General features: G+C 44.2%; 1 protein-coding gene across 6 annotated transcripts in view; it reads left to right on the top strand.

Moving 5' to 3' along the window:
- The window catches only part of LOC137428473 (uncharacterized), an 82,952-nt gene extending 63,472 nt beyond the window's left edge, over window positions 1–19,480 (top strand). For 5 of the 6 annotated variants that reach the window (XM_078778255.1, XM_078778254.1, XM_078778253.1 and 2 more), the window contains 3 exons: window positions 6,352–6,546; window positions 8,812–8,922; window positions 17,458–19,480. In XM_078778255.1, coding sequence (XP_078634381.1) covers window positions 6,352–6,546; window positions 8,812–8,922; window positions 17,458–19,076 — 1,925 coding nt within the window. In that variant the 3' untranslated portion in view covers window positions 19,077–19,480. Of the gene's footprint in view, window positions 1–6,351; window positions 8,264–8,811; window positions 8,923–17,457 lie in introns of those variants that run through there. The other variant, XM_078778257.1, reaches the window with a different exon arrangement.
- The last annotated feature ends 4,782 nt before the right edge of the window (window positions 19,481–24,262 follow it).

The raw sequence follows: 24,262 nt of genomic DNA, 5'->3' as shown, positions 1-24,262 counted from the left end.
TTGTGGAGATTTCGGGTTTCATGTATCTTCATGAGTAGAGGAAGAGTTGTGGAGATTTCGGGTTTCACGTATTTTCATGAGTAGAGGAAGTGTTGTGGAGATTTTGGGTTTCACGTATCTTCATGAGTAGAGGAAGAGTTGTGGAGATTTCGGGTTTCATATATCTTCATGAGCAGAGGAAGAGTTGTGGAGATTTCGGGTTTCATGTATCTTCATTAGTAGTGGAAGAGTTGTGGAGATTTCGGGTTTCATATATCTTCATGAGTAGGGGAAGAGTTGTGGAGATTTCGGGTTTCATGTATCTTCATGAGTCGAGGAAGAGTTGTGGAGATTTCGGGTTTCATATATCTTCATGAGCAGAGGAAGAGTTGTGGAGATTTTGGGTTTCATATATCTTAATTAGTAAAGGAAGAGTTGTGAAGATTTCAGGTTTCATATATCTTCATGAGTCGAGGAAGAGTTGTGGAGATTTCGGGTTTCATATATCTTCATGAGCAGAGGAAGAGTAGTGGAGATTTTGGGTTTCATATATCTTAATTAGTAAAGGAAGAGTTGTGGAGATTTCGGGTTTCATGTATCTTCATGAGTCGAGGAAGAGTTGTGGAGATTTCGGGTTTCATATATCTTAATTAGTAAAGGAAGAGTTGTGGAGATTTCGGGTTTAATATATCTTCATGAGCAGAGGAAGAGTTGTGGAGATTTTGGGTTTCATATATCTTAATTAGTAAAGGAAGAGTTGTGGAGATTTTGGGTTTTAAACATCTTTGTGAGTAGAGGAAGAGTTGTGGAGATTTCGGGTTTCATGTATCTTCATGAGTAGAGGAAGAGTTGTGGAGATTTCAGGTTTCATATATCTTCATGAGTAGAGAAGAGTTGTGTGAGATTTCAGGTTTCATGTATCTTCATGAGTAGAGGAAGAGTTGTGGAGATTTCAGGTTTCATGTATCTTCATGAGTAGAGGAAGACTTGTGGAGATTTCGGGTTTCATGTATCTTCATGAGTTGAGGAAGAGTTGTGGAGATTTCGGGTTTCATGTATCTTCATGAGTCGAGGAAGAATTGTGGAGATTTCGGGTTTCATGTATCTTCATGAGTAGAGGAAGAGTTGTGGAGATTTCGGGTTTCATGTATCTTCATGAGTTGAGGAAGTGTTGTGGAGATTTTGGGTTTCATGTATCTTCATGCGTCGAGGAAGAGTTGTGGAGATTTCGGGTTTCATATATCTTCATGAGCAGAGGAAGAGTTGTGGAGATTTCGGGTTTCATGTATCTTCATGGGTAGAGGAAGAGTTGTGGAGATTTCGGGTTTCATGTATCTTCATGAGTAGAGGAAGAGTTGTGGAGATTTCGGGTTTCACGTATCTTCATGAGTAGAGGAAGTGTTGTGGAGATTTTGGGTTTCACGTATCTTCATGAGTAGAGGAAGAGTTGTGGAGATTTCGGGTTTCATATATCTTCATGAGCAGAGGAAGAGTTGTGGAGATTTCGGGTTTCATGTATCTTCATTAGTAGAGGAAGAGTTGTGGAGATTTCGGGTTTCATATATCTTCATGAGTAGGGGAAGAGTTGTGGAGATTTCGGGTTTCATGTATCTTCATGAGTCGAGGAAGAGTTGTGAAGATTTCGGGTTTCATATATCTTCATGAGCAGAGGAAGAGTTGTGGAGATTTTGGGTTTCATATATCTTAATTAGTAAAGGAAGAGTTGTGAAGATTTCGGGTTTCATATATCTTCATGAGTCGAGGAAGAGTTGTGGAGATTTCGGGTTTCATATATCTTCATGAGCAGAGGAAGAGTTGTGGAGATTTTGGGTTTCATATATCTTAATTAGTAAAGGAAGAGTTGTGGAGATTTCGGGTTTCATGTATCTTCATGAGTCGAGGAAGAGTTGTGGAGATTTCGGGTTTCATATATCTTAATTAGTAAAGGAAGAGTTGTGGAGATTTCGGGTTTAATATATCTTCATGAGCAGAGGAAGAGTTGTGGAGATTTTGGGTTTCATATATCTTAATTAGTAAAGGAAGAGTTGTGGAGATTTTGGGTTTTATATATCTTATTTAGTAAAGGAAGAGTTGTGGAGATTTTGGGTTTCATATATCTTAATTAGTAAAGGAAGAGTTGTGGAGATTTCGCGTTTCATGTATCTTCATGCGTAGCACCAAAGCTCATGTTGGATTAGAACACGTTTCTTGAGTAGATTCTTGGGTAAAATGCCAGCAGCATAGAAAAGGCCCCTTTCTAGAAGGGTTTGTGCCATTTGGCAAAGCAGAGAAAAGAAGGGATATTCCATTGCTTCAAGAAAATGTCGAACCAAAGAAAAGAAGGGACATTCAAAAAAATCCCGTGTGCAATGCTGTACTGCCCTTGTGTTCTGAGGAGGAACCAAGTGATGCTCTCGAAAAGTTCAAAGAAAGGTGCGCTCCACGTCTGGCAAATAAAATACATTTACTTATTCCTGCAGCTGCATGCATTAAATTCGTGCCACATCAGCCAGCACATTCGATTTGGGTAATAACATGATGAAGAGTTCTCAAGTATGTATTTATTTTTATATATTTATTTATGTGTATACTAACAACTCTGGCTTGCGAGTACGGTGACAATCCCCCCCCCCCTCTATTTACATGAAATGCTTTGGTCCAAAGCGAACGGCTTGCGGAGTTTGGTAAAGAAATCGCCATAGCGTGCACAAACGCGCAGGAAAGCGAATGAATCGCAAATTAGTTTTAATTAGTTGTAAAACATAGTTTAACGCCAACATAGTTTGCCAACGTGAAATAAATGAATACGCTCTCAAATGTGCCGTCCGAGGCAGAGTCTGTTCGCCACGTTCGGCACACGTGATAGCTCGCTGCTCTCTGATTGGTTGAATCGTTTTTTGGACATAGCTCGGTAACTACTTGTCCGATTAATATGAAACCTTGAAAAGGCACATCCTCCGGTCCCCAGCAATATACCTGGCAAGTTTCAAGTATATCGTAGCCGTGGTTGTCGAGAAACAGCGGTCACAGACAAACACACAGACATACACACATACACACACACACACACACACACACACACACACACACACACACACACACACACACACACACACACACACACACACACACAGATTACTGGAATTATAGATAGATTACCTCGATGTGCGAAGCATTTCCTTCAGAAATTTGCAGCCGATTTCGTCCAGTGGAAGCGGAGAAACGAATTTTCAGTCCCCATGTAAAAGCTGCACACAGAGAAACGATCCCTGATATGAAGGAAGAGGCGCTTTGCACCTCACTTTGACATTGACGATCGACTTGGCCCACGATATCCATATGTTTTTCAGACCACCACGTGACCAGTGGTGGATTTAGTCATTTGGTGGCCCAATGCAACACACCAGTGATCCAGGGGGGGCTTCAGCCATTTGAACGCCCCTTGCAACACACAAATAGCTCTTTGGAGGCTTTTATTATTTGGAGCCCTGTCTCGAGTTCAGACATTGTATAATTGAATGAAAATCGCTTCAAAGGCAAAAAAAATCTCAGTTTAGTTAAATCTTGTTGTTTCACCTTAAATCAATTTAATTCAACTTTCAACTTAATTGATGTTTAAACTTAAATCCTGTTGTTATGCCGGAATGTGTGAATGTCTCGCCACTCTAACTGGTGTCTGTAGGTGAGGATGTCTCGGCTCACAAGGGATTATGGCGAATGACATTTACTTTTCTATCACGTCAAAGAGTGCTGTTCCAGTTTATTGTTGTTTTTCTGGGATCAGATTTTTTTTGGGGGGGGATCATCATGAAATATACAGTAGATTGTGTACTTCCGGTCCTGGGCAACTTCTGAGAGTGGCGGCAGCATGTTGCTCACAAGCCATGGATTGGCGACCCCATCTCCAGGCGATCATGCCAGCCCATAATCACAATGTAGGAAACATATTTACGACAATATAAACTTTGCTTACATCTGTGTGCTGTACTTCTCCCCATTTTTTTCAGTGAAATAATGTCAATACAATATATTGAATCAATGTGGGGTTATTCCAGCAGAGGCATGATGGGCTAAGTTGTCTCCTGCATCAAAGTTTCTTGAATTACTTGTCCAAAACGTTTTGGGGGCCCAAGGGAAACATTGGAGAACTGTTGACCTTACCAAACCTTGTGGAAGTTATTGGAGCAGATGAGGAACCATCATGCAAATTAATTTAAGATTCCGGTATGAGTTTTCAAAAGGAAAATCATGGTGTAAAAAATTATTGGAATTATTTGAGGGATTTGCTGATTGGGAAGATGAAGCAAGTGCAGGAGGTAGAGCATCCCAAAGTGACTTCTGGAAGGAATTTCATGAATTGTTCAAAAGAGGCTTTTATTTGGTGTCAGATGTGGCAGAGTCTTCAGTACGGAGGCTAAATGGACCAAGAACTGTTTTTTTGAGGCATAGTCCGTCGGGCAATGCTGTCTGGACAGTATTTGTCTGTCTGCCCATCCGGTGTATGGAATGTCTGTCCCTTCTGCCGGCATTTTGCAGGTTTATTCCATTTAAAATCTGTTTTCTCTGCAACTGTTGATCAGATTGACATTAAATTTTCACCACGGGAGTGCCTCTTCTTTTCGAATGTTCAATGATAAGTATGATGTCATAAGTTACGTGGTACTGGTGCCATCTTTGAAAAACCAAAAAACTTTGCACTTCTACATCTACGAAACCTCTCCATGGAAAAAATTGAAAGGTGGCTCATTGTAAAGTACTCCACAATTACTGCAACAACTCAAACAACAACAGGCATTTTAAAGGCCATTTTCCCTGCGAGAGCGGGGGTTAGCCTTGCGGGCCCTATGATGATCTTCTCCATTTTCCCCTATTTTCTGCATATCCCCTTGCTCACCTCCTTGCCCGCATTTCTTCTTCCACCATCTTTAGCCAAGTCTTTCTCGGTCTTCCCCGTCCTCTGCTTCCTTCCACATTCATTTCCATCACTCTTCTCAACCAGTCACTGTCATCCTTCCTCAACACATGACCAAACCATCTCAACCTGTTTCTCTTCACAGCATCCATCACAGGCTCTATTCCCATCATCTTTCGCAATTCATAATTTGTCTTCCTCTCTCTCAACGATACTCCACACATCCACCAAACCATTCACATTTCCACCCTTTCCAGCCTTCCTTGCTACTCTATGTTCATTACCCATGTCTCGCTCCCATAAATCATAACACTTCACACACATGCAGCATACACCTTTCACTTCAGCCTCAACGACACTCCCCTCCTCGTCAGCATGCCACTCAGTTCCCGAAACTTTTTCCATGCACATCTCACTCCAGCAACCGTCACCAAGTCTGATCCACCTTCTCCATTCAGCATGTCTCCTCGGGAGCAAAATGTTTTCACACCTTCCAGCTTCACGCAGTCTCCAAGATCCAACTCAGCATTTCCTCCATCTGCAGCTCCCTCTGTGCACACCTTACACTTGAATGTCGCTGCCACACTGGTTAATGACCCCCTCAGACCACTACATTTTTGATGAACCCACTCGGCGCACATTGTACATTGAATGGAGTTCACTCTGACACCCTTCCTGCACACAGCACACGGCCACTTCCCAGTTCTTTCCACCTCACCACATGCTTTACCACTTGCCATCACCTTCGTTTTTCCGATATTCACCTTCAGACCTTTTGTCTCCATACATTCCTTCCACTTGTTCATCTTCTCCTTCAGTCCATCCATACTTTCTGCAATCAACACCAGATCATCTGCACACAACAACTCCCACGGTAAACCCTCCTTTACGTTCCGAGCCAGCACCTCCATCACAGCTACAAATAGTAGTGAACTTGGTACTGACCCCTGATGCACTCCCACCTTCACCTGAAACTCACCACTGTTCCCGTCCTTCGTCCTTTCAGCTGTGCGCGCTCTTTTGTACATTGCCATCACTACTCTGATCAACCATTGCTCCACTCTTAACTTCCTCAATGCCCATGTCACAACTTCGTGTGGAACCCTATCGAATGCTTTCTCCAGATCAACAAACTCAAGAAACAACTTCTTCCTCTTCTCCATGTACTTCTCCTGCAACTGCCTCACAATAAAAAGCCCGTCTGTCGTTCCTCTTCCTGGCATAAATCCAAACTGCATTTCGTCGATCTTCACAAGTACTGCAACATGTCCAATTTATTTTTTGGGGTGTCACAAGGTGTGCGATGTGTGTGGTGAAAGTTTAAGGTACTGTAAATGATTTTGGGAGAGGATAAGGTCTGAATTACAGAGGTACTTCACATGTCAGTACTGTGTGGGATCCAGGGACTCAGAGTGGAGCAAACATCAGGAAGAGTGGTATGTCTTTTTGCCTCTATATAGGTTCACCCACGATGTATGCTCAAGTTGGCTGTTGGAAGGATTCCTGTGGTGTGCAGCCAGAATTGGAACAGCCAACTGTGCTCGTTTGTGGAATAAAGGTTGAGGAGCTGGAAGGATCTTCTGAGATTCTGCAGATAAAAATAGAGGATGTGAACTCCTTTCGTCTGGAAGAGGAGCAAAGCGACCAGCTGAATGGTGAGTTGTGTGATCGACATCACTTCTGATGGGATCTGTGTTTGTTTGGTGCCCGGTTTTATTTTTCCCGATACTTGATAGAGGTTATTGGAAGGCCGAGAGCAGAATGGAAGGCGATACAATGTTATCATAAAATGTTGGAGCAGAATGGAAGGGAATGAAAATGGAAAATAGGAAACAACAACAGCAGAGTCGATGTGAGGCTGAGATGAAGGGCAGCGGAGAAGAACACGTGGGGGTGAAGAAGCTGCACACAAATTGAATGAAACAAAAGAAGAAATGGAAGGAGAAAGAGGGGATGAAACATCAAAGTAACAAACCTACAAACAATCGAAAAGCGGTGAGGTGGTGAGGAAAAATATCACAATGACCTGTAAAAAGGGATTGCTTTGTAATGGAGTAATTTGGGATTTTAAAAGTTCATGGGTGGATGGGGTTTCATCTGAAATGATGGTGAACAGCTGTCTTGAAGACTTGGAGGGAAGAATGAAATTGAAGAGAATGTGGAAGTTGTTTTCACTGGTGGTTAAAAAAGAGGAATAAAGGAGGTGAGCAGTGATTCTGGTTTTTTGATTTTCACCAGAATGGGGTTTCCGCTGGACCGCGTGCATCCTGCAGACACCTTAGCAGCACTCCATCATGCTGCCGATGGCGGCTTTGTTGATGGATAACAGTTCAAGTCTGTGAAGGAAGGACTTTCCACAATAGAGGGTGCCCACTGCCCAATCTTGCTTTGCAGGCCAACACAAAAATGTGGTTTCCCCCAATAAAGGTCATAGCTGATGGTGAGACCCAAAAGTTTGAGTCACTGAACTTCTTCATGAGGATTGTTAAGAAAGGAGATGGGAGGGTTTGACAGAATGTCCTTCTGGAGAGAAAGATTGAGAGTGTGAGATTTGGCAGAATGGAAAGACATATTCCAAGTGTTTGAGCCGCTTGTGATTAAATAAAGGTCTGAACAGAGGGACGAAGGTGCTGTCTGTCTCTCTGAAGGACGAGGGATATCGCAGCAGAGCGTGTCGTGGAACATGTCTTTCAATCCTGACAAATCTGATACTCTCACTCTCTTCAAAAAGACCGCCTGGAAACCATTCTCCCTCCTCCCCCTCCACCTCACCCATATACTTTCTCAATAATTTTCATGAAGAAGTTCTGTCACTCAAGCTTTTGGGTCTCACTATCTGCCATGATCTTTCCTGGGAAATCCACATTTCCGAGCTGGCCTCCAAAGCCAGTTGCCGACTGGGTATCCTCCGTCATGCGAAGTCCTTCCTTGGCACGACTGAGCTGCTCACCACTGGCAAAGCTTTCATCCACAGCTTGATGGAGCAATGCTCTCCCTTCTGGGCTGGTGCTCCTGCTTCACACCGAGCTCTGCTTCGTGTAAGTTTTGACACTATTTTGGTGTCTAAATTTCTTTTTTTTCCCATGCAAAAACACATTCTCATCCATATTCCAGTATTTATAACTATAAAAGTAATTTGCAAGCACACATTAGAAATGCGCTTTCGAAGAATTTTTATGCAAACCACAAGGAAAGACACCTTTCATCTGCTGAGGACGCGAGATACTGTTACCAAGCCATGGCCCTTCAGCTGCTCGCGAATGATCAACAGTTATTCACCCAGGGGTGGTGTATTGATGTCAAGAGCCAATCACAGCTCTCGATTGGCTCTCGAGCCAATCAAGAGGTTGGCTCGACTCCATCCAGCAAGAGGTACAGCAAACCAGACATGCTAAGACCTGGGAGATTTCAACTGCACATTATTTGGGCTTCTGGAAGTTTCTGCAGGAGCAAATATATCTTCTTAATTTATTCAACATCATTCGGTTGTAAATGAACACTCGTTTTACTCTGCGCGCGTTGCACATCACATGCAACGAATTTCACCTCCTCTGCCGTGGAGTTATTGTTATTTAAAAAAAACAACGCTTCTGTACACCGCCATTGAGGGTTGGTTTGCAGGCCGACGTCTGCAATTCTATTGGAAGAGACATATTCACTCTTTTATGGAAAATGTTTTTCGAGTCTGTTTTATTCTCAAAATGGACAGCAGTGAACACACATTTTTGTTAAAGATTGGCCTTTAAAACCTACCTTTATGAAGGAGGACATCTGTACAAACACACAAACTGACATTGTGCTTTATATGGTATATGGCACCGGCTATGCATGTGACACAAGACTGCCGATGCATGTGACACAAGATTGCCTTTGCATGTGACACAAGCGTGCCTGCATTTCATAAAAGTTACTTTTCCTAGATTTATTTGTGAAAGTGGAAGTGAAAACTGAGCACGACATTGATGTTCACCTGGATCGAGCTGAAACAAATGATGCTGAACCTTCTTTCTTCAAGAACCATCCCCATGAAGGTTTCTGTCAATGTTTCTACATTTTGATTTGATCAGTTTGATGATGAACTTTGGTGTTAAGAAAAAAAGAACCCGACATAATGATTTCATTGCTTTTAGAAAATAACCATGATGGTCGTAGATCAATTTCTCAAACATCAATTATCCCCTTCATTATTATATAAAATAATTTAAACAATATGCCTTGTTGTGGCCTAATCTTATTATCTCTTATTATAACACAGCAAATGTATGTCGTTATGTCGTTATGTATGTCGTTATGTTCATATGTGATGAAAACGTCTTCTTCTTCAAATAAAATTAACACCCTCTTAATTGAATGAATGAATGAATGATCGTTTTGAGGCCATTTTCCCCTGCTAGAGCGGGGGTTAGCCTTGCGGGCCCCATGACAATCATGGTTCCCTGTTTGAGGCAATGTTTTTATGGCCGGATGCCCTTCCTGACGCCAACCCTTGGTCGCCTCTTACGATGCGCAGGGATACGGTGTACCTATTCTAAACCGGGGTACACACCGGGATCATTCATCCCAGCAAGCTGGTACTCAATTTGCCGTCCTCGGAAGGATGACGGGCTGAGTCAACCCCCCTGGCGTTAATTCAGCGATCGACCGGGATTCACACCCAGGATCCTAGGATCCCAAGCCGGCACCCGAACCGCTAAGCCAACACCAGGCTTAACACCCTCTTAATTAACCCTCTTAATTGCGTTAAGACTGCTGTGACCCCCTCAGACCTTTGACGACCCTTTAATACCCCCAAGACCCTTCAGACCACCAAGACCCCTGATGACTCAAATTACTCTGAAGACCCCAAACACCCCAAAGATCCAAAATACCCTTCAAGGCCCTGAGGCTCAAAAAGACCCTGAATACCCAAAAACCCAAAACACCCCGAAGACCCAAAACACCCGAAGACCCAAAACACAAAACTCCTCCGCTTCCGGTTTCTCAATCGAGGTGGTGACTTTTGATCTCTCCAGGCATCAAAAGTTTGAGTATTTTTCCATTCGCGTGTGTTTATCAAATTTCCACTCGTTATTTTATTTTCGATGCGTTATTGTGTGTTTCTCGTTAGTTTTGGTTTGAAATTCATGTAACTTGTAATTAATAAATCGTTTTCTGTTTGCTCCGCGTGCACAGCCTTGTAACTTGAGGTTTCCCCCGCCGGTGTCTGTTTCTTCAAGTTCCTTCCTTCGCTGTATTGCTTGGTTCTTAGATTTTTCTCATCTCCCCTGAACTTCCCCGAACACCTACTCTTTGTCTAACGTTTTAAATACCCCTCCCCCCCCCCCCCAAAAAAAACAAAAAAAAACATTTACTGCCTTTTCTCCACGTGTGCTGTTGTCTCAGCGTGTACTTCGGTCCACGTGCTTCGGTCCACGTGCTTCTGTCCTCTTGCTTCTCTCCACGTGCTTCTCCCACATGCTTCTCTCCACGTGCTTCTCGCCACGTGCTTCTCGCCACGTGCTTCTCACCACGTGCTTCTCGCCACCTGCTTCTCGCCACGTGCTTCTCGCCACGTTCTTCTCGCCACGTGCTTCTCGCCACGTGCTTCTCGCCACGTGCTTCTCGCCACGTGCTTCTCGCCACGTGCTTCTCGCCACGTGCACTGTCTTGCCCCGCCCCCTTTATCCCCTTGCCTTCCACCTTTTGCCCTGTTCACGTGACACGTGGTTTGTCCCTCCAGGCTCCCTCTCCCAGTCGATATTTTGTGAATATAAGATTATTTTTCACGGTTTTGTTGAAATATTATTTAAATATGTTTAAACTTTCCCCTGCAATGTTTTATTTGGTGGTATATTACAACACGCTGTTTTTCTTCCTATATAAAAGGCTTTTGGTATTTCCTCTTTAATTCATTCCACTTCAAAAAAATATTCAATCTCTTACAATTCTTCCTCACTACATGCTCTAAACTCACCTTCATTTCACACCTCCTCTATCGTTTTTAAACGGATCTCTGATTTGAAAATCACAATAAACCCAATTTGTTATAAATGTTTGTTTTTCATTAATCATCCACTTTCTAAACTCCCCCCTCACACCTCCCCTCCTAAACTCCCTCAAACCTCCTCCCTTTCCATTCTCCCCCATCACCCCTCCCCTCCAAAACCCCCCTCTCGCCCCTCCCCTCCAAATCTCCCCCTTGTCCCTCCCCTCCTAAACTCCCACCTCCCCCTCCTCTCCAAATCTCCCACTTTGCCCCTCCCCTTTAAATCTCCCCCCTCCCCTTCAAAACAACCCCCTCACCCCTCCCCTTTAAAACTCCCCCCGAACCCCTACCCTTCAAATCTCCCCCCCTACCATCTTTCTCCAATTCTCGCCCCTCCCCCCTCCTCAAAGCTGCCTCCTCCCCACTTCGTCTCACTTCTGTCTCATACCTCCACCTCCTCCAACCTTCGACCTTCTTATGCCCCTCCTCCCCCCCCCCACCCCCCCCCCCCAACAACTCCTCACTGTGCCTCATCCCATCACCATCAAACCTTTTGTCCTCCCCATCTTTCCCTTTCTTGTAACTCTTCTGTAATCTCTGACACACTATCAACAGCTCTCCCTACCTCCCCCTCTCATCCTTCATCTGACCGTACCCCTGTCCTCCACCCGCTGCTCCCCCTCCCTCTTCATTAACAGTATGGACCTCAAACATCTGGGGCCTTTGCTCAAACCTGATTGATCTCTCCATTCAGGTTGCTTCTGACAATCCAGACTTGATCTGCTTAACAGAAACTTTCTTCCTTCAAGATGTCTCCGATTCCTTAATATCTCTTCCTGGTTACTCCCTCCTCCGGTATGATAGACCTGAGCCTCGTCCTGGTGGTGGGGTTGCTATCTTTATCAAAAACTCTCTTCCTCACTCTCCTTGCACTGCCCTCTCTCCACCCCACCCCCAGGAGTACCTCTGGTTACGGCTTCCTCTCCGCTCCCACCTTTTGTTCATATGTGTTCTGTACTGTCCTCCAAACAGTCATGACTCAATTTACATTTCGCGGTCTGACAACATGGACCAACTTCTATCCACTCATCCCAACTCTCTCTTCCTCATATGTGGCGACTTCAACTGTCATCAGGCCAGCTGGCTGGGTGTGGGTTCCTCTCTCACGAGCCATCGCATCTCAGCAAAGGACTTCTGCGACTCATTGAGACTGACACAATCTGTCAATTTCCTGACCCAGATCTCAGTCAATGGAGTATCTTCTCTTCTAGACTTGCTTATGACAAACTTCCCTGCAAATGTCTGCTGCTCTTCTTCTGCTCCAATCGGTTCTTCTGATCATGTGCTTGTTAAAGTGGATATCTCTCTGGCCATTCTTAGAGAGCCTCCTCAGCGCCGACAAATCTGGCATTTCACTCAGGCCGACTGGCACGCTCTTCAAGCAGCCATCAATCATCTGGACTGGTCTCCCATCTCTACTGCCTCTGACATCAATTCTTCCTGGGAATTCTTCCAAAGTAAACTGCTCTCCCTCATGCACAGATTTATCCCATCTCCTCTTCAGTTGTCATACCCTTCCGTTCATGGTACACTGAATCTTGTGGTGAGGCAGTTGCCCTGAAACAACATGCCTTTGCCTCTTGGAAGGCTAATCCAACTGAAGCCAATCTCAGTTCCTTTCACAAAGCTCGGAACAAGTGTGTGTCAATCCTCAGGAGTGCCAGGAAGCACTATCTCTCCACACTCAAGAAAGAACTCCTCAAACCTGTCTCCTTCCTCCAAATCCTGGTGGCATCTGGCCCCCTCCATCCCCTCCCTTACCTCAAATGGCTACACAGTTGACCCCGTACATGACAAAGTCGAATGCTTCAACTCTGTGTTTGCCTCAAAATTTTGTGTCCCAAACCCGTCTCTCTCTGTACCCACCGTACCCAGTCGTACCCAGCTGCTCCTGGACTCTGTGTGCTTTCCTCGTGACAAGGTGGAAAAGTTTCTGTCAACCCTCGACTCTGATTCTGCAACTGGTCCTGACGGCATCAGCCCACGGGTCCTAAAATCCTGCTCTGCCACTCTACCTCACCCTCTCTCTGTTCTTTTCACCCTCTCTTTTGCTCAAGGTCATCTGCCAGCATCTTGGAAATCAGCAAACATTACTGCTTCACACAAAAAAGGTGCAAACACAGATCGTTGCAACTACAGACCAATCAGCCTTCTCCCAATTATCAGCAAAGTCATGGAATCCATCATTGCTTCAGATATGAAATCTTTCCTCTTCTCCAATGGCTTGATCTCTGACCATCAATTTAGTTTCAGACCTGGTCACTCTACTCTGGACGTGCTGCTTCTGCTTTCTCAACAATGGATGGAGGTCCTCAACGCCAAACAGGAAATTAGAGCTGTCTCCCTTGACATTTCACGTGCCTTCAATACGGTCTGGCACCCCGCTCTGCTCACCAAACTCTCCTCCTTTGGTATCCATGGAAATCTCCACACATGGCTGGTGGACTTCCTCTCTGGTCGTAGTCAACGTGTGGCCCTGAATGGGTTTCTCTCATCTCCTCTTCCTGTTCAGGTTGGAGTTCCCCAAGGCAGTGTTCTGGGCCCTGTGCTTTTTCTGGTCTTCATCAATGATCTCTCTGACTCTCTTGAAAATCCTCTCTATCTCTTTGCTGACGACTCTGCTCTCTGTCGCTCCATTCCTCATCCCTCAGATCGGCAGTCTGCAGCCTCCTCACTCTCTGCAGACCTGGACAAAATCACAGACTGGGCAAACAAATGGAACATGTCTTTCAATCCTGACAAATCTCACACTCTTACGATGTCTCTCCGAAAAGACCGACTGGACAACCCTCCCATCCACTTTCTGAATGATCCTCTCCAAGAAGTTCTGTCACTCAATATTTTGGGTCTCACTATCTGCCATGATCTTTCCTGGGAGAACCACATTTCAAATCTGGCCTCCAAAGCCAGTCGCCGACTGGGCATCCTCCGTCGTGCGAAGTCCCTCCTTGGTACACCTGATCTCCTCACCACTTACAAGGCTTTCATCCGCAGCTCTATGGAATACTGCTCTCCCCTCTGGTCTGGTGCTCCTGCCTCACACCTAGCTCGTCTTCACGCTGTTGAAACCAAAGCATTCAGAATCATTGGAATCTCCCGCGATGAAGCTAACTCCAAGGGCCTTTCACTCACTCACCGCAGGCAGGTTGGTGGTCTTTCCGTCTTCTACCGACTCCTCTCTGGCCTTGCCCCCCCCAGTTCTCTCTGGGCTCTGTCCCCCAAATATTCCTACAGGTCGCACAAGATCTGCCTGCAACCCTCTTATGGTTAAACTACCAAAATCAAGACTTTCTGCCCACCTTCACTCCTTCATTCCTCTGTTCTCCCACCTCTGGAACAAACTCCCTCACTCTCTTCAATCCCACTCCACCCTCCAGGTCTTTAAAACAGCTGTTCACCACCATCTCTTATCTTCCCCCATCCAAAACCTTGATCTTTTCTACCCCAGATAATTTCGGTCCCCTTGTGTTTTATACCTCTTCACCCCCCCCCCCCCTTCCCACGCCTCCTCCCCCCAAGCCCTCTCCCTCCCGCACTTCTCCCTGCTCTCAAATGTTGTGTTTGTGTGCTTCCCCTTCTCTCCCCATCTTGTCTTCCGCTCCCTCTTTTTATGTGATTTGTTTGTCTGGTTGATTTGTTTGTTAAGTAGATGTTAGCTCTTTCACGAGCCTCGATTCTGTATACAAAAAAAATCCAAAGCCTTGATCTTTTCTACCCCCCGCTAATTCACCCCAAATCCATTTTTGTGGAATTCCAACTTCTTTCCTGGAAGTCCTTGCAGTGTCCATGTGTTTTATACTTCTCCCACCTCCCCCCAAGCCCTCTCCCTCCCACAGTTCTCTCGATGTCCCTGCTCTCAAATGTTGTGTTTGTCTCCTTCCCACTCTCCCCATCTTGTCTACCGCTCCCCTTATTATATGTTTTATGTGTCTGTTTGATTTTTTTTGTGTGATTAATGTGAGCTCTTTCACAAGCCTTGATCTTGCAAACAAACCAAAAAAAAAGATGGAGTCATCAGGAGGGATGGGATTTGGGTTTCAGCTGCTACTCCTCAACGCTAAAACCCATTCAAGCACAGCCAAGTGAGCCCTACAAAAAATTTTCCGAATGAGTGAGCCCTGCAGAAAAAACACCCCGAAGACTCAAAAGACCCAAAATACCCAGAAACCTCAAAACACCCTGAAGACTCAAAACACACTGAAGACTACAAAGACTCTTCAAGACCCAAAATACCCTGAAGACCCCAAAGACCCAAAACACCCCAAAGACCCAAAATAACCTTGAAAGCTCTTAGGCTCAAAAATACGCTGAAGACCCAAAAGACCCTGAAGACTCTTAAAGACCCAGAGGAAACAAAAGACTCTTAAGACCCAAAAGCCCCTGAAGGCAACGTAGACCCAAAATATTCTGAAGACCCAAAACACCCCAAAGACCCAAAATAACCTTGAAGACCCAGAGGATCCAAAACACTCTGAAGACCCGAATGTCCCTGAAGACCCAAAACACCATGAAGACCCAAAAGACACCGAAATGGTCAAAGATGCCTATCCCTCTGAAACGACGTGTGGTGATGCGCGTGGAGCGCGCCGAGTCACACTAGTATTGTAAATGATAACACACTGAGCAGTAAAATAATTAAAAATTATTTATTAATAGCCTGACATTTCAAGGTTCTACTAGTTCTACAAACTAGTTCTCTTTCTCAGAGGCATTGAGTGTGGTGTTAACCATTAAGTTCTGTTGGGGACGGTTCACGTGATGGATTGGTCCAAGTCCTTGCCAATCACAGGGCTTCCCTGTATTCAAATGACTCCGTTTGACTGCCATTTTTGACGTTGTAATTGATTGCGGAGTGCTATGTATGTGGGGTGGAAGTCGATGTGTCGGTTTTTATCAGAGTACTCGGCCTCGACAATCTCGCAGTTCACTCTCAAAGATCCTGTGCCAAGGATCGTGGTCTGATTCCATGAGAATGTGTGTTGGTCTGTGTGTATGTGTGTTGCAACCAATGACAACCTGTCTAGTCGTCTTATAGCACGTCTTACAGCACGTCTGGCCTTGTGGCTGGTGTTCAGTTGGCCTTGTGGTTCAGCGTTTGGATGTTTGGCCCACATAATTGGCTTCACAATCTTCACATTTTATGTTGTAGATGGCATTCTTTCTGTCATATTTGTTCACCTGGTCTTTTGGCTATGACAGCTGTGCTCGTGAGGATGCTTGTGGTTTGTGGATGATGTTGATGTTGTATTCACAGAGAATGCGGCTTGTGGTTTCGGAAGTGTGTTGTATGTATGTAAGTGCCACCGTGTGTGGGGGTGTGGTTGGATGGTTGTTGTTGGAGTTGGATTTCCGGCGACAAGATTTGATGAATGCATTTGTGTAGTGGTTTTCTCGCAGTAGTTGAGTGACGTGCAGCATTTCCATCCTGCATTGTTCATGGTCACTGCAGTGTGTTTTTTGCACGATCTACTAAGCTGCGAACACAACTTATTTTGTAGAAGGTGGGATGGCCACAACGGCAATCCAATACTTTGTCTGTGTTAGAAGGTTTACGGTGCACCTACGTGTGTAGCTTGCTGTTTCCGTCGCCGGAAATCCAATCCAAATCCAAATCGAAGAGTGTCGTCGTTTTTATTACATTATTATTGTGCATTTCCTAAATTTGTTGTGTTTGCATGTTGTTGGCTTTGGAATAGAGAGAAAAAGACAGAAAGAGAAAGAGACAGAGAGAGAGACAGAAAAAGAAAGTGACTGAAAGCGACTTTTGAAGCTCTTTTATTATCAAGGGAAGAAAAATACACAGGTTATACAAATAATAATAAAATCACCAATTCCAAACACGTGCAGCCCAACAACAACAACAAACCCCTTTGACACTAAAATAAAACATTTGGCACGCCATTATCAAATTTACAAAATCCACCCTTAACACACCATCTTTTCGCAAAGGTTTACAAATCTTGTTTCATTTGACAAAAATAAAATTCCATACGTAACCTTGCCATGACAAGAGCCTGAAAAACAATTTCGACATCACATAAAATATCAGCATTTGCAAGGAGCTTTGCTTTTCTTGTCTTAGAGGGTGCCAATTTTCCAATGGAAATCAAGAAATTAACATGAGCAGTCTCAGAGCTCTTTTTCACACTAATTGGTATCCCCCCCCCAAAAAAAAACCTGTGGAGAAAGAAAGGTTCATACGATGAAATAACGGTGATTTAAAAAAAAGAAGAATGGAGTGTCTTGCACAATCTACATATGTGTGAAAAAGGCCTTCAGAAAGCATACAAAAAGGACGTTACACTGAATTAGCCTCATTAAAACAATGTAATAAAACATTGGAGGGCAACACAAAGGGAGATCGAGAGAGACAGAGATAGATATTTTTATTTTATTTATTTTTTTGCCTTTTGTAGGTGAAGATTTACCTCCCAAATTTTTTTATTTTTTTTTCTGCAGTGGAACAAAAACATGTTCGTGCATTTGTCAGGGCATGTGAATCTTATTTCTTTCTACAGGTCATTTGTTGTTGTATTTGCAGGTGAATCCACTGAATCTGCAAGGGAGGCTGCACCTACTTCTATGAACAGCGCAGACACACACCTGCAAGACTCGCCAACTGAAACAAAGAAGAGGACGTTTTACAAACAAGACAAACCGAATGAGGAAATGTTTTCACAGAATAATTTTCACACAAAGAAAGATGAAGAACGCCCAAACAAATGCCCAGTTTGTGGAAAATCCTTCAGTCGTTCATCCAGCTTTACAACACATCTGCGAAAACACAATTGTGAGCGTCCATACGAATGTACAAGTTGTGGGAAATCTTTTAATCGGTCATCCAACCTTAAAAGACACGTGAGAATTCACAGTGGAGAGCGCCCATACAAATGCACAAGTTGTGGGAAATCTTTTCATTGGTCAACCAACCTTAAAGCACACCTGATAATTCACAGTGGAGAACGCCCATACAAATGCATCAGTTGTGGGAAATCTTTTCATTGGTCAACCAACCTTAAAGCACACCTGATAATTCACAGTGGAGAACGCCCATACAAATGCATCAGTTGTGGGAAATCTTTTCATCGGTCATCCAGCCTTAAAAGACACGTGATAATTCACAGTGGAGAACGCCCGTACAAATGCACAAGTTGTGGGAAATCTTTTCGTTGGTCATCCTCCCTTAAATCACACTTGAGAATTCACAATGATGAACGCCCATTCAAATGCACAAGTTGTGGAAAAACATTTAATCAGCCATCCACCCTCAAAGTACATGTGAGAATTCACAGTGGAGAACGCCCGTACAAATGCACAAGTTGTGTTAAATCTTTTAATCAGTCATCCTCCCTTAAATCACACTTGAGAATTCACAATGATGAACGCCCATACAAATGCACAAGTTGTGGAAAAACATTTAATCAGCCATCCACCCTCAAAGTACATGTGAGAATTCACAGTGGAGAACGCCCGTACAAATGCATCAGTTGTGGAATTTTTTTTAATCATTCATCCAGCTTTAAAACACACATGATAATTCACAAGTATGGTGAACGCCCATACAAATGCCCAAGTTGTGGAAAATCTTTTAATCAGTCATCCCATGTTAAAACACACATGATAATTCACAACAATTGCGAACGCTCATACAAATGCACAATTTGTGGAAAAACATTTAATCGGCCATCCACCCTTAAAGTACACGTGAGAATTCACAGTGGAGAGCGCCCGTACAAATGCATCAGTTGTGGAATTTTTTTTAATCATTCATCCAGCCTTAAAAGACACATGATAATTCACAATTATGGTGAACGCCCATACAAATGCCCAAGTTGTGGAAAATCTTTTAATCAGTCATCCCATGTTAAAACACACATGATAATTCACAACAATTGCGAACGCTCATACAAATGCACAATTTGTGGAAAAACATTTAATCGGCCATCCACTCTAAAAACACACGTGGGAATTCACAGTGGAGAGCGCCCGTACAAATGCACAAGTTGTGGAAAAAAATTTAATCGGGCATCTTACCTCAAATTACACAAGATAATTCACAGTGGTGAACGCCCATACAAATGCACAAGTTGTGGAAAATCTTTCAAACAATCATCCCACCTAAAAAGACACATGACAATTCACAATGGAAAACGCCTGTAGAAATGCACAATTTGTGGAAAGTCTTTCATTAATCCATCCGCCCTTAAAATATACATGAGAATACACAATGGAGAACATTCATACAAACACAGTTTGAGGAAATAATTCAATCATTCGTGCAACCTCAAAATCCATTTAAAAAGACGGATAGCATAACAACGGTGCAGCGGGGCTTGGATCTACCAAGTGGAAGACCAGACATTTGACCAGATCCTCAGCTTTGATTGTTGGATGTTTGTTAATGACATACACTGGACAGCCGGCCAAACGCTGTTCCAGATGGCATTGCCCTGCGGGCTACACTGTAAAATGGCTGCCAAACAACTTCACCATTTACATCATCAAATTTTTTTGTCGACCAATTTATCTCGAGATCACGCTCAATAAATTTCATACTGATCGGATCAAGCATTCTACTTGTCGATTTATGATGTCATAATGAAGGAACCTATGACATCATCATTAACATATGTAATTACCCATGGGGAGTACTTTACAATGAGCCACCTTTCAAATTTTTTTTCCATGGAGCAGTTTCAGAGATATAGAGGTGCAAAGTTTATCGTTTTTTTCAGAGATGGCACCCGTACTACATGACCTATGATGTCATAATTATCATTTTAAAATTATACAGGAGGTACACCAATGGTGAAAATTTTGTGTCAATTTGACCAACGTTTGCAGAGAAAACGAATTTTAAGGGGGAAAAACCCCGCAAAATTCAGACGGAAGGAACATACATACAAACATACTGTTACGGATTCGTCACTTCCGCTGGGGTGGTTTTCACCCACTGGACATGTTTCTGATATTATGTATTATTATTAGTTTCACAGGGTTTGTTGTTCACGAACGGTTGTCAGGAGTTAAGGAGGATAACAGTGGGTGAAACAGGAAACCGAAGGAGAAGACAATGAGGTGAAGAGGAAGAAGTAGCACGAAAAAGTTGGCGTGACGTCAGCGCTCCGTAACGAGCCAGGTTTACCGACATCCGCGAGGGGATTTTGAGTTCCTGGAAGGAACATCCGGCGATAAGAGTATTCGCTGGAGTGGAGAAATCTGCGTAGACAGATTTGGGGTGCTGAGATTCCGACGAATCCTCGTCTCGTTGCATCGGCTCAAGCCAGAGCCGTCGACCATCTTGCACCCCGTGCGTCGGGCACCTGTGAAGGTTTGCTTCGTGTCATCTTCACCCCAACATCCCACCGTCTGCCGGGGATGGGTGTGTGCGACCGCTTCGTCTACAATTACGTTGCGGTTTGCTGAGGGAGCGGTGAAGGTGCGACTGGAGGGCGCCGTTGTACAGTTTGGCGGGAAGAGCACCCTGCCCACTGTACACGCTTCGGATATCGACTGGAGAGCGAGATTCGGGCTTCGACCGGATTTCGTTCCATCGACCGCTGGAGCGAATCCCATTCGCCTTGGGAAAAGTCATAGAGACATTGAGGAGTGTCGTTGCACTCGCTGACCGTGCCGTGAGTGACCTGACTTTATATAAGGGATATATAGAGTGCACTCTTAATGGCCATTTGCTGTACCGTATTACCTGTGTGTGATTTATAAGACAAGTTTGTTCATTTATAATCATTGGTGTGGTTTCACTATTGATTTTCAACACAGGGTAATATATTTTTCTGCCGGGGTTCCTCTCGGGGTTCGGAGGTTACCGAGACCAGGAGATTGTAGAGGACTCCGTAACAGAAATTGGGGGCTCGTCCGGGATCTTAAATTCCCTAAATATCGTCTGGGATAGAATTCCCGAGCATTCCCAAATTTTCCAATTTTGGAATTTGTTCAACATTCCCAAATTTTTCAAAAAACAAACAAAAAATGTTTTTGTTTTTTTTGGGGAAATATCTTGTGTTAAGGTTAACAGGTGTTAACAGATAGTCACCATGGAGTTTGACACAGAAGTTTACAGCGACCCCTAGTGAGGCACAGTTCCGAGCGTACTAAAATCGGAACTCTTGATATTGGGCAAACATTTTAGCTTGGAGGTCCGAGCTAAAATGAAGAAAACAGAGATGCAGACAGTGGTGATAGAATCTATGGTGGAACGAGGAACATGGAGAGAGGGACCCTTGGATTGGTTACCAGAAGAACAAGAAAGTGTGGAACTCCAAAAAACGGAGATGCAATTGAAGAGCCAGGAAAGGTTAGAAGAGAAAAAAGCAGAGGAAACGAGAGTTGAAAGAGAACTCCAGGAAAGGTTAGAAGACAAAAAAGCAGAGGAAAGGAGAGCTGCAAGAGAACTCAAAGCAGAGGAGAGAAAAGCCGAAAGGGAGTTAAAGGACCGTGAATTGGCGCGTCAGCAGGAAATTAAAGTCGAGGAGCTGGAGTTAATGAGAAAACAGGGAGAGGTACCACCCATGCCGACTGGTTCGACAACTAGTCAACACACCTGGGATGTTGGCAGACATGAGGCTGGTTCCACCCTTCAATGAAAAGGAGGTAGCCAAGTTTTTTTTACACTTTGAGAAAGTGGCTCAAATGCTAAAATGGCCGGAGTCCTGGACCATATTAGTGCAAAGTGTTCTGGTGGGTAAAGCTCAAGATATTTATTCGGCTTTACCGATTGAGCAATGTGCAGATTATGAGATAGTGAAGAAAACCATTCTTAAAGCCTATGAATTGGTCCCTGAAGCTTACCGGCAAAAAATCCGGATCGCCAGGAAGAGGGAGAATGAGACCCATGTGGAGTTTGCCAGAATGAAAGAAACCGTGTTTGATCGGTGGTGTGATTCAAGAGGAGTTGGGAACGACTTCGAACTATTGCGACAATTGATCCTGGTGGCGGAATTCCAACAGTGCGTCCAAGAGGACATTAAAGTACATCTGGAGGAAAGGAAAGTACCAAAGCTGTATGAGGCAGCAACCATGGCAGATGATTATGCTTTAACACACAGGATGGGGTTCCACAAACCTACCTTCTCACCTAGACTCAACCAGGGGAGTTATGGTGCACCCGGTGCGGAGAACGAAGATTCATGGGGACGGCCTGGAGATGACTATGAGGATAGATCTGATACCGCGACTCCTAGGTTTTAGAGGTCTACAGTGCCAAGATGGATAATCCTCTGGGGGGCTCGAGGCAGACCACGAGGTTCTCCTCCGGGCCTACTTGCGCTTTTTGCCATAAACCTGGACACGATGTCCCACTGTTATGCCTTGTGAAAGGAAAATCAGGAGCGGAGGTCGACTAGTACAACTCCAAATGCAATGGCAAGTGTGAGAACTCGCCCTCAAAAGGGTTACCAACCATTTATTTCAAAGGGGTTTGTGTCACTGGATGGAGACCCGACTACCCGGAAACCTGTTAGGGTATTGAGGGACACTGGAGCACATCAATCATTAATGCTTGAAGGCATCTTGCCATTGTTAGAGGAGACAGCAACTGGTGATAGTGTTCGTTTACAGGGGATTGGTGGCTGTGTTAGAGCGCCACTTCATGCCATCCAGTTGGAGTCCGATGTGGTGTCAGGACCGGTCACCGTATAGTCCTTGAGCCCAGACCCCAATTTTCACATATTGGTACCACCCAGAGGGACCAAACCAAATTGCTATTTTCAGCTTGCTAGATGTCCCCTGTGAAGGTGTGCCTTTGGAGGGCGCCGTTGTACAGTTTGGCAGGAAGAGCACCCTTGCCCACTGTACACGCTTCGGATATCGACTGGAGAGCGAGATTCGGGCTTCGACCAGATTTCGTTCCATCGACCGCTGGAGCGAATCCCATTCACCATGGGAAAAGTCATAGAGACATTGAGGAGTGTCGTTGCACTCGCTGGCCATGCCGCGAGTGACCTGACTTTACATAAGGGATATATAGAGTGCACTCTTAATGGACATTTGCTGTACCGTATTACCTGTGTGTGATTTATAATACAAGTTTGTTCATTTATAATCATTGGTGTGGTTTCACTATTGATTTTCAACACAGGCTAATATATTTTTCTGCCGGGGTTCCTCTCGGGGTTCGGAGGTTACCGAGACCAGGAGATTGTGGAGGACTCTGTAACAATACATACATACATACATCATACATACATACATCATACATACATACATACATACATACATACACGGGACAGACTGACAAATTCTATTCCAGATGGCATTGCCCAACAGACGACTCCGTAAAAAATCACAATGGAAAACATCGACGGAAATGTACATTGTGTGAAACTGAATTCGGTTCCACTCTTCAGACAGCCAGAAAACAACATCTGTCCAACCTCAAGAATGAACTGTCAAACTTCTCTTCTTTCTTTAAAACCTGATGGTGCCTTGTTCATCTGTCTCAGGAGTATGGTCCCCCTCCATCCCCCTCTTCAAATGACCCCAAAGCCGTTTCAACTCATGAGAAGGCTGAATGCCTCAATTTTGTGTTTGCTTTCAAATCTTGTATCCGCAACCCATCACTCCCAGTTGTAGGGGGACCAAACCCATCCTTCCCTGTCGTATCAAACTGCTCTTGGATTCTGTATCTTTTGCACCTGTGAAGGTGGAGAAGGCTCTTCCAACCCTCAACTCTGACTCTGCTGTTGGACCGGACGGCGTCAGCTCACGTGTCCTAAAAACATGCTCTGCTGCTCTTGCACATCCTCTGTCTGCCCTTTTCACCTTGTCATTTGCAGGAGGTCAGGGTCGTTTCCCAAAAATAATCATTTATTCATTTTATTTGATAAAATTCCAAGAATTTCATCTATGTTCATACATACATTCTGTCAAGTCCGTGGCCGATGAACACCAGCCTGAGACTGATAGCCGGTCGGCCTTATTTGATTTGGCCGATCTTATTTGGCCGTAAGGCGATCAAACCGAAAATTTGCGGTCAGTTTGTCGTGCGCAAATGAAGGAACCAGGGTGCTTACCTGCACGGAGCTCACGGGATTTATACTCGAACCCACAAACATAGAAATGAGAAAAGGAAAATCAACAACACCACAAATGAAATGCAACAAATATAATGGTTTCATGAAATAAATCTTGGCAAAATAAAGGCTGAGGTAAAATAAATATTTGCTACTTTGAGGGACCCTCAACGCTGACACAAAAACACACAAGCGGCATAATAAAACAAAATAAATGTTTTCTTGTAAGTTAAACCGCCGGCCTTATCTGTCTCCAAAGGGGTCCTCATCGAGTGGTGGCGATGGTCAGGTTCCTCTTTTCCCTTGCATGAGCGA

This window comes from Myxine glutinosa, chromosome 5, assembly GCF_964187855.1.
Source record: "Myxine glutinosa chromosome 5, kmMyxGlut1.1, whole genome shotgun sequence".
NCBI classification, from domain to species: Eukaryota; Metazoa; Chordata; class Myxini; order Myxiniformes; family Myxinidae; genus Myxine; species Myxine glutinosa.
This window is presented reverse-complemented; position numbering and strand designations above follow the sequence as displayed.